Here is an 11,804-nt window from a genome sequence, read left to right as displayed (position 1 = left end):
ATTAAGATTCATTCCTGAGTCTGCAGCAGACACACTATAATAAGAAGTAGTGAATAAAATGAATGGCTACACTGCTTTTCTACATTTAATTTCTTTGATAATCCAAGCTAGTTTGGGGATTTCTACAACTGCCATACACGTGTAACAAAACAATGGCCATATCTGACATGAAGGATTCTGGAGCAAAGCTTGCCAACATTATAGTTTTGTAGTTCAACTAACAAATAATTACCTGCTGGTATCCCCACTGCAGTCTGCTCATGGAGGAAGGACGCATAGTTTCTGGAAATGACCAGTGGGGAGTCTGATTCTGATTCCTCTCATCGTCATTTTCTCTGCACAGAAAGACATGGTTAGTTATTGCCTAAATTATCATCAATATAAGACCAAAGAATGTTTTACATTATACAACAGAACAGGTATGCGTGACTTACATTTCAGATTCGACAGAACTGGAGTCATCACGGTGACCCTGAGCTTTCCATCGCTTGTATCTTTCTACCAGTTCCATAAGGAAAGACGTTTTCTTGGTGTATCGTAGAATAAACCGATGTTTTAGCAGCTCCCGTGCTGTAGGCCTCTATGACACAAGAGAAAGACATCACTCACAATATATGAGCAAATATATCCTTCCCAAACAAATATATAATAATGCCTACATCCACTATATGGAGGTTCCTAACAATTGCTGCATAACATGCTATGCAAGTAGGGTAGCGCTGGAAAAGTCTTTCAAGGATGGCTGCAAGAGACACCTGGCTATTCAGGTAACAGTGCTTTCTGATAGCCCACTCCCTAAGTTACTCTGCGGAAGTTCCAGTGGATGACAACATTGACTCTGAGTGTTGGGGTCTAAAGCCTGGTTGCTTAGGCCCAAGCACTGTCATCGGGGAGGTCATATACTTCACCATATCCAAAAGCTCTGCTCTATTAAAGAAACAGTGGGATTTAAGACAGTAAGAGAGCTTGGATCACAAGTATAACTTGCTGGAGGAGGATGGGCCATCATGAGGCACTGTACCAAAACATGAAAAGTGACAGTGGAAACATTTATTGCAGCCCATTTAAATGAACCAGGACAGAAAAAAAGACTTCACAAAAAAATAAATAGCGCCACATTGCACAGTAGTGCATTACCATGTGGTAAGGTGGAATATGAAATTATTACTAGTATACCTAATGACACATACAGATAATATACTGGGTCCAGATTGAAATAACCTTCCAAACCAAAGCTGTATTTAACTTGGATGAGGACCTGTACCTGAGGTAAATGAGCATGCAGATTGAAGTACTGGTATGTGAACATGTAGTGCTTTTGAAGCTTTGTAAACAAAAGATACATAGAAAGCTACTCACTAATCGAGGGTCTTTGTTCAGACAAGCATCTACAAAATCTTTAAATGGTTTACTGTGCTGGCCCTGTAGGGATGGAGGGTTGTTTTTGGGGATTAGGAACAAAACTCTCATAGGATGTAGGTCGGAATATGGGGGTTCTCCTTTGGCCAGCTCAATAGCTGTGATCCCCAAGGACCAAATATCAGCCTAAAAGAAAAAAACACATTTTTGGATGAAGAGGTATACTTTAGAAAAATCTTTCAAACATTCTCATAATTACCAACCTTAAAGTCATAGGCAGACTGCTTAATTACTTCTGGTGCCATCCAGAAAGGGGTTCCCACAAATGTGTTCCTCTTGATCTGAGTATCTGTTAGTTGGCCTGCTACCCCAAAATCTGCCAGTTTCACATCCCCCTGCTCAGACAGCAGTACATTTGCAGCTGAAATGCAAAGATGTGCTTAAATAATACACTATTAACATTTTATACATATAGTAACATTTTATACATATGGTGTTGGCATGAATAAAAATGCAACATTAAGTACAAAAAACATCAGCCTATCAAACCAGTGGTCGGCAACTTTTTGGGCCACTAAATTTATGTGCCATGTGTCACTCAAAGGTGAAAAAACTTCCCCCAAAGTGACATCATGATACCAGAATACGCCCAGAGACACAACCCACCCACTGCCCGGGAGCCTGTAATCCACACAGAAGACATGGTCCGGCTCTGGCCGGTGCGCCCTCCCATGGGAATCAGAAGAAGGACCCCACTGGGGGTGGCACATCAGCCAAAGCTGCAGACCACTGGTTGGGACCGCTGTACTAAACCACATACTGGTATGTCAGCTGCAGACACTTTATTAGTCACTTTGTCTTCACTGCCCTGCTGTTTCCACTTGGCAGAGTTAGTTTTTTGTACAGATAAGCACCATGATGAAAAAAAACTAAAATAAAGCTTGCTAGATCTATAAAAACTGATGTGCTGCAAGGGGTTTGCTGCAAAAGTCACTGTATTTTCCATAAAATTAAATATTTGAATAGAAGAAAACAAATCCTTTAATTTAGTCATTTAAAAATTACAACGTAACCTACAGCCCACCTTTAATGTCTCTGTGAATCTTCCTTTCAGAGTGCAAATAATCCAGGCCTTTGAGGATTTCCCGTAGTATTGTGGCAATATAGGACTCTTCCAGAGGCCCAGGCTTCAACTAAAGCATAAAAAGGTATAAAGGGGCTAGAAGTTACAGAAAGTGATAAAAATGAAGTGTACACATAGTCAATTACAAAAAAATCACTGAAATAAAGCTAACATAGAAGTGCCAGTCACTGCCATTCATCAAGTGTTATTCATAAAGTGTTATTTTTATTTTGTAAACTATTTACAGAAACGGATAGCTAGAAAATCATAACCTCACTTGAGAAGTACATTTTATTAATTCTGTATATATTGGTAACAAATATAAATCATACTTTTGGCATAAAACTTTTTCAAAATAAAAAGCTTACCAAATCTAATGCAGATCCTCCACCCAAGTACTCCATTATAATCCACAGCTTAGATCCCTAAATAGGAAAAAAAGAAAACAATAAAAAATAACAAACACTGAAAAAAAAAAACAAAAACAAAAAACCCATAATGTAAACCTGTAATGCTAGAAATATGGAAGCTGACTCCTTCACAAAATGTTAGTTGTCTAGCTGTCAATTTTGCTGAACAACCATGCAGAGAAGTACTTTCCAGATCTGCATACTTGTTGTAGGTCAGCGAGATGATTAGCATGACAGCCAGACAAGTAGCATTTTTAAAGCAGTTTACACAAAAATATATATTTCTCTCATGGCAGGTTTACTTTAGGAGCTTTTGTATAGGACTGTTTAGTATTTGCATTTTATATGCATTTGAAAAGTGTTTGTAAGTGTCTCCAGCACAGTGGATACATTTTCAACTGAATCTAAGGCTGGGTACACACGTGCAATAATTCTTGTTGGAAAGGATCTTTCACAATCCTTTCCAATGACAAAAGACTGCACGATGCATGAACGAGCAATGTACATACAGCACTGCTAGTTCTATGAATGGGAGGGGGGGACAACACCCGGCTGTACCCTTTCACTTTCATCATGATCGTTCATGGATCTGCCAGGAGGGAGAATGAGCGCTGTACACATGCCAGATTCTCGTCCGATATCAGCCCCTACACAATTATCGGAAGTAATTCATCAGATGTGTGTAGGTAGCCTAATTATATTCAGAAGATCAAATGTCAGACTGTGGCCAAAATATTTTTTGAAAGAGAGTTGATGGATTATATCATCTATGATACGCAGAGCTTTGCTAAAATATTAACTTCCTGTTTTTCTTCTCTGTCTGCCAATGTGAAGTCTACTTGTGGCGCTTGTGAATTATCAGTCTGCAAGGGATAATTCACTTAGCGTGCAAGACAAAAACATCCATGCAGCAAAATTAATTTGTTTCCTATCAAAGCATCAGAGAGACATAGACATGTGACACACAGAGATATTTCTTCCTTAAGGAATATGTAATATTGGTCAATTAGCTAGATAGAGAAGGAGAATAAAAGCCTTTGGTCTCTGTGTTAATAGTATTGGGAATTGGGAAGGTACATATGTACCTATTTGCTACAGTGGCATGCAGGACCCTGGATCTGTGTGTAAGTGTAAATAGAAAGTGCATGATATTTAAAAAATTAATGTGGAACTAAAGTCCTATGAATCACCTAGTTCAATCGCAGGGCGCCACCATCTTCCTCCCTTCTTCTTATTAGGACATCCTAATTGGCTGTGCCGGGGATAACGTAACTCCTGCATTGGCACGGCGGAGTTCATTTATCCCTGGCATTACTAGGTCTCCCTTGCAACCAACGCTGACACTGTTATGCACAGCTCAGCCTTTTGACACTTCACCAGCGCAATTAGGGACCATGCCTTTGCCTTTCTATAATAGCCACCTGTAAAATGTGATTTTAGTTCCACTTTACAGGTGGGACAGTACAGTTCATAAATGGATGATACCAGTACATCAAATGAAGAACACTGCAGGTCATAAGTAGAAAGGGTCTCCTTGTTATTAGTATGTTAGAAAGCTTAGTAAATTACCTTTAGATAGGAGCCGTAATAGCGGGTAATATAGGGGCTGTCACACTGACTTAGAACAGTGATCTCTTGTTGAATGTCCTCGATCTCATCCTCAGCCTCTTCTAAATCAATGATTTTAATTGCCACAACTTCCTTGCTACGGTTATCTATGCCCTTGTACACTTCTCCAAACGAACCCTTCCCAATTCGTTCCAACTTTGTAAACAGACGTTCTGGATCCATCCGGGATCCCTAAAGATGACAAATGTGAACAGAGAAAATTAAAAACTTTAATTCATGCCATAATACTGGTAGAGTCTGGTTTGTCAGTTTATGTTCTTTTTACTTGCATAGGCTAAAAATTCTAAATATTTTTAATAGAAATTTTACTCCAGAAACATGGGTGAAACTAAAAAAACACTTTGAAAAAATGCCAGGCAGCTCATTATTGCAGGTGATGACCGTTCTGCAATAATCTGCTTTACCTGCCTGATCACTCTGGGTTTCTGGCAAGAAAGCCGACCTGTGCATGCGCAGCTCCAGCTTTGATTGCCAGTAAAACTCAGACCGTTTCCTGTGGGGTAGATTAAAAGTCATATACTTAGGCTATGTACACAGGCTGGATAATTGTTGCTCGAGACAAAAGATCATGATTATCTTGGTGAAATTCTGGTATGCATACAGCTGTCCCTTAAGAAAATCAAGAAAATGGGCCTCCGATTTATCAAAGCTCTCCAGGACTATCATGGGGGAATCTGCATGATCAAGCAAACCTAGCTCCAGGGCTAAAAACATTTGCCAACTAATATCAAGAAATCCAGAAAGTTTGTTGGATCACTTAGGTTCCCCCATGATAGTCTGTCTTGCCCAGTCTAGAAGAGCTCTAATAAATCAGGCCCAGTAAGACAACCACCTTGATTTTCTATGGAGGAGAGAAAGAGGAGAGTGGCGGGGTGCCACTTGCTCATTCTCGCCGTTCTCCATGGATCAGAACAGCGCTTTGTGTACAGAATTCATTCATTTATCTGTTACTAGAAGTGATCACTAACGATCGAAGACAGAAATCTGATGTGTGTACCTGGCTTTAACAATGACTGTCCATAAAGATGGGTTCATTAAGCACTTGTCCTCAAGCTTTTGGAGCTCACGGACCACTAAATCTACAGACTCCGGACCGCACATGCACGGGGAGTCGTGTGTCACTCAAAGGGGAAGAAATTTTCCCCAGAGTGACGTCATAATGCCAGTACCCACCCACTCCCCCATCTGTGATAGGAGAGTGAGTGGGTTGGGCCCAGAGACGGGTCCTTCTCCTGACCCCGCTGGGGGTGCATCGGCCAGAGCCATGGACCACCACTGGTCTCTGTGCTCTGCCTGCCCAGCTGTCAGGCGGCCCCGGCCTGGGTGTTAGGGACCCTTGCATTATAGGATGAGAAGTTCAGTGAGAACCCCAAAAGGCTGAAAGTGATAACTGACTACAGAACTACATTTAGATCTGATAGGAGGAAGCCTCAGCCATCACCTGGGCATGTGGGATCAATGACCACCTGCTACATTATTAAATACTGTATACATTTGGAATGAATGGAGTGTTTCCAAACATTATCCACACATACCAGCCATACATGCACTAAACATATTCAATATTTCTATTAAAAAAAACAATGAATGAAACTGCTAACAAATACCAATAAATTCTGAACCACAATACTTTTAAGGTAGAGAATCTGATATTCACTAAAACATTCTTTGGTAGTGCATCTTCCAGGTCCCATAGGTTTTTAATGACGGTCATCAATTATCCACCAGGATTTCGGATTCACTGCTGTGGACCCCGAAGTGTTGAAATACCTTGCCTTCAAATCCCTTTACAGTTCTTGTCCCACTTACCTTTCTGACCTGGTATAAATAATACTCTCCCAGCCGATCTCTCCGCTCCTCCATTGACCTACTAATGACTTCCTCACTCATAACCTCATCACACGCATGGCTCTAAGACTTTTCTAGAGCTGCCCCAACTCTCTGGAATGGTCTTCCTCGTCCTATTCGGCTTGCTCCTACTTTCTGCTCATTTAAAAAAGCACCCAAAACCCATCTTTTCAAACTTGCCAACCCATCTTCTTCTGTCTTTTGAAACCGTCACTACTTCCCACCTCTACATATCTCCCATCCTAGATTGTAAGCTCTTCGGGGCAGGGTCCTCTCCTCCTGCGTCACTGTCTGTACCTGTCTATCATTTGCAACCCTTATTTAATGTACAGCGCTGCGTAATATGTTAGCCCTATATAAATCCTGTTTATTAATATTAAAAATAAAAAAAACAATATAATAATTATTAATAATAATAATAAATACAAAATTAAAAGAGCATGCAAACAATTGTAAGAAATGCAATGAATACAATGATGAGCGGATATATTACCTGCCCCGGGAAGTCTCGTAGATGGGCCATACTTTACAGAACTGCTTCCATTCAGTGACCGACGTGCCAGGTATTGTGCGGGACAATAAAACGATGAATGTGTATACAGGAATCTGCCCACATTGCTGCTCACCTGTCACACCTGGAGATTTACCTGTGCAGTGTGTAGGAGGTGATAAATCTCTTCTATGGGAGTTGTGTCAATGCAATGCTCTATGGTAATACTATATACAACCCCAATGAACAGCCAGCACCAGTGATACACCAGTACATCAGTGCTAGCAGTGAATATCACAGTGAATGTCACAATGAGGGTGAATGATATATGTGTGTAGTCACAGTTTACATTTGAGTAACCAGAGAAGATTATTGTGCTGTATTGCAGCTGCTCAGTGCAATGCTGTGCTGTGCTGCTGGGTAACAGCTTCTTCTATATCCCCCACCATACACTCAGCCCAGGCAGCCTGGCGAGCCGCCATAACCCGAACACCGGCTGCTCACTAAGGTATCACACATGCAGGCCTTCTCCCCGTATCCCTATAGAGACCCCCCACCCGAAAAATCCACACTGAGTGACGTCACATTCGCAGGGAATGCTGGGACTCGTATTCCCCCGCTCCATACATTCCCCTAGTACAGAGAGTCAGGGAACTACAATTCCCATAGGCAAGCACAGACCGCTGAGGGGGATGGAGGAGTAACAAGACACGTGACTGGAGTTAGGCATTACGTCACGTGACAGAGGCTTGCATCTCCCTATATTTCCGATAGGAGGCTGTATTAGAATGAGATCATACAGGGACACCGCTGGGGAATCCTTCCAGGTCTGCTCACTCATATTCCAGTTTTCACCAGCTGGTACTTGCTAGACCTGTCTGTGCTGGACACTTAGTTTTTTTGTTTTTTTTACAATATTTTCCTTTAAAATAAAAGAGTGGAGTTTACAGATGATTGGTAAAATATAGCAGTAACAATATTAGAAAAAAATAATATATAAAAGAATGAAGTTTACAAATGATTGTTAGAAGATAGTAGTAACAAGAATTAAAAAAATATTATTATTATTAAACAGGATTTTTATAGCACCAACATATTACGCAGCGCTGTACATTAACCTCCTGGACGGTTTGTTTTTTGTCTGGATTTACATGTCTAAAAGCGGTACATTGTCTTTCATGAAAATGTATTTTACATTGTAGGTCTGTAATTGTTAGGCATAACTCACCGAAATATGTCCAATATTTAATAAGTTTAATATTAAACTTTAAATAAAAAACACAAAAATCTGTTAAAACAAGGGTGCATAAATAAACCAATAAAATATATATTTATATTTATATAAATAAAAGTATAAAAATACTGAAACCTGTGTATACAGTATATACTGTATGTACAGTAGCAGATATATATATATAATTTAATGATTACTTTGTATTGGATTCAATAAAGTTATTTTGTATTGAATCCAATACAAAATAATTTGAACTTCTTGCCATGCTGTTGCACGCACGGACGCATGCACTGACGTCACCAGGAACTCCCATGGAACGTCAGCCAACTCGCCGGGGAAAGATCGGAGGAAGAGGACGGGGCCAGAGGATGGGATCGGATGGGCAGGAGACTGAAGGACATGGAAAGGACCAGGTAAGTTTTATTCTTTATTTTTTTTAACTACCTAGAGCAGTGGTTGCCAACCTGTGGTCCGCAAGAAAATTTTGGGGGTCAGCGGCTCTGGTCGGTGCACCCCCGAGCGGGGTCACGAGAGGCACCCCACTGGGTGGACGCACCGGCGGACCATGTCCCCCGTACAGTTCCCAGAGGTTATGTCGGGGTTATGTCATAATGACGTCACTCTGGGGGAGGTCTCTTACCCTTTGAGTGACACCTGGCTCCCCGCGCATGTGCAGTTAGGAGCCGGTGATTTTAGTGGTCCGCGGAACCGTGGTTACTGCTATCAGCAGTTTTTTTTTTACTCCGAGCCACACTCGGGGTTACCGCCAAGGAGGTTAAATAGAGGTTGCAAATTACAAACACAGTGGCACAGGAGGAGGAGAGGACCCTGCCCAGAAGAGCTTACAATCTAAGAGTTAGGATTCCAGAATCTAAGAATTAAAAGATAAAATATCATATAAAAGAATAGAGTTTACAATTATTTTTTAAAGAATAGCAGTAAAAAAAAAAGTAAAAAAAAAAAATTCCCAAAAGAGGCAACCTCAGTATTTTCTCCAATAAAATATCTACTTGACTATTTGCAACTTTTTTTTCTAAGTACTCCGAGCTGTGCATGTGCAGTTCAGTGTACAATGTGGAGTATTCTGCCTTCCCCAGGGCTGCCAGGAATGTGTAAATATACAGGTGGCACATGTCATTCCAGCCTCACCAATCAAGATGGCTGAAGATCTAGAATTCAGAAGAACGCCAGATAAGGAGGATGGTGGTACTGGTGACAGAGCGAACAGGTGAGTGTATTTAACAAATTGCGGCCAGGCAGGTAAGTTTCTCCTTTTACAGAAGGGACATCATCTGTCCCCCTGCAATTAGGAACCTGCCTGCACACAATTTTTGATGTGTAACATTTAGTTTGTCTTTTGTTAACAAGTTATCAAAGGAGGAGAGATGAGCTGAACTGATCTATTCTCCCTTGAAAAGAGACATTTAAGGGGGCATATGATCACCCTGTATAAATATATAAACGGTCCATATAGAGAACTCTCTTCTCCAATTATTCACTTTGAGATCATTACAAAGAACAAGAGGGCATTTTTTGAGTCTGGAGGAGAAGAAGTTTAAGCTCCGCATAAGGAAGGGATTCTTCACTGTAAGGTCTGTGAACATGTGGAATCGGCTCCCTCAGGAATTAGTTTCAGCAACTACTATGGATCCTTTAGAAAAAGAAGGATGTTTTTTTAGAAGCACAGAATATAACTGGGTATTAAGGCTTTAAAGCAGGAGTGTCAAACTCAAATGAAATTAAAAACTTAGGCCAAGTCAAGGGCCAAACTTGAAATTTATTGAAAAAATTCAGGAAGTTTACTACTTCATCTATAACTAACAAAAACAAACCCCTCTAATCACACTTTAGGGTTGAAAAGACTAATTTCTATCTATCTATGCAGGCTGTGTGTTGTTCATCCTCTCACATCACAAGTTTGTCTGACACTAAATAATACACTATGCAGTCTCTAATGGATTGAAACAAACACAATGCCCCTGGTAGTCCAGCACCATGTGATCATTGCCTAGGCTTTGTGTCACATGATGGGTGTACAGGAAAAATGTCTATGTATTGCATGGATTAAAGATGATGATGTGAGGTAGTAACATAGAGATTCATGTGGATCCTACCATGTGTAAGGAAATTAATGGAGATTCTCTGTGCATGTTCCAGCACACTATAATAGATCCTCAGCCTAATACTGACTGTAAGTCCTCCCAGCTATGTACTACAATCATGGAAATACAGTTGGGACAATCTAACCCATTGTTTTCCTGCTGCTGGCACTGCCTGATATAGAAGATTCAATTTAACCGCTGTGCCGCTTCTATAATTTGCATGCAGAACTACACTTACAATGTATTACTGTAGGCGCCTGTGATGTGTGCGAGAGGGGCGGGGAGGGGCAGAGATATCTCACTTCCTGTTCCATGGATGCGAGTAATACCAAGACTACAATTCCCGGCATTACTTGCGTCTATAGAACAGTAAATAGAACAGAATAACAATGCGGGGCCACGCTAGGCTGCATAGACGCGAGCGAGCAATACCTAGTACCTAAGGTGGGCCAGATGTAATTCATTTTCAGAATTCTTTGGGGGCCATTAAAAAAAGGACCTTGCGGGCCAGATTTGGCCCACGGGCCAGAGTTTGACACCCCTGCTTTAAAGTAAAAATACTTTGCTTTATGGAATCAGGAAGGAAGTTTCTTCTCGTTGTAGAAAATTCAACCTTTGTAATTTGGCTTTATAAAGGTTTTTTCCTTCCTCTGGATCAACTAAGTCCATAGAGTTTTCTCTGGGATATGCTGATTTGTAGTGTGTTTATTTACCTAGTGGTTTTAATTGATGGATTTTTTTCAACCTGACTAACTACAGTATGTAACTATATAAAAAGAGTAAAAAAAATGAATAGTACTGCAGAGCTTAGACTTATCATGTGTTTACTTTGTATGTCTGTCTTTGCTTTACATGCAAAGCCAAACTTCATTACAATAAGCCACTTCACCTCCTCATCCTCCTCCAGTTGTTTCAAAGTAGCTCCTGAGACTCTAAAAAAGGACATACCGGTACATAGTGCACATTTATTGTTTATTTGTTACATTTGTACATTTGTTGTTTATTGTTTGCCAAACAGACAACGAGAAAGAACTAGCCATGTAACATTTTTGTGGGGTGCTCAGAGCTAACTTCCCACCTTAATTCTGGAGAATCTTTGGTAGGGGTCAGCAAACTCAGGCCTTTAGGCCAGATAAGGCCTAGCCGGTAGTTTGTTCCGGCCTACCGCTTCCTGGCCAATCTGGCCTAATGCCGGCAACTTGTGGCTGAGCCGGAACAAACTACTGGAGCTCCAGGGCCGTATGCGACTCTTGAGCCTCTGTGTGGTGGCTTCCTTCCCTATTTACCCCGGCTAGCTTTAACACTTCCGCTGCCAGGGTAAATAGGAGGAGAGGGAATTCCCTTCAGGGGGCGTTCCTGGTAGGGGCAGAGCCTTTAGGGCAGGGCTGGAGAGAGAGAGTCCGGCCTAGTGTGCTCCTGCCCACACCTAAAATGGCCTAGTGGCCAAAAAAGATTGCTGACCTCTGATCTATGGCAAGGGAACACAAGGAATGTGACAGTGCTTGTCCACATAGGAATTGCTTTCTAACATTTGAATAGGCAGACAATAAAATGGAAAGTTTATTACTAGGGAAATGTTAAACACAGATCCTAAATGAAATGCTGGCTG

General features: G+C 41.1%; 1 protein-coding gene across 1 annotated transcript in view; it reads right to left on the bottom strand.

Annotated features, from left to right (window-relative positions):
* Positions 1–7,458, bottom strand: part of STK25 (serine/threonine kinase 25) — a gene marked incomplete in the record, with an annotated part of 11,291 nt that extends 3,833 nt beyond the window's left edge. The window contains 8 exon segments of the mRNA XM_072407822.1: positions 233–335; positions 435–580; positions 1,360–1,545; positions 1,623–1,780; positions 2,444–2,552; positions 2,851–2,907; positions 4,462–4,692; positions 6,863–7,458. Of these exon segments, the coding sequence (XP_072263923.1) occupies positions 233–335; positions 435–580; positions 1,360–1,545; positions 1,623–1,780; positions 2,444–2,552; positions 2,851–2,907; positions 4,462–4,692; positions 6,863–6,892 (1,020 nt within the window).
* Between the last annotated feature and the right edge of the window lie 4,346 nt (positions 7,459–11,804).

Source organism: Pyxicephalus adspersus, chromosome 4 (assembly GCF_032062135.1).
Source record: "Pyxicephalus adspersus chromosome 4, UCB_Pads_2.0, whole genome shotgun sequence".
Lineage (NCBI taxonomy): Eukaryota > Metazoa > Chordata > Amphibia > Anura > Pyxicephalidae > Pyxicephalus > Pyxicephalus adspersus.
This window is presented reverse-complemented; position numbering and strand designations above follow the sequence as displayed.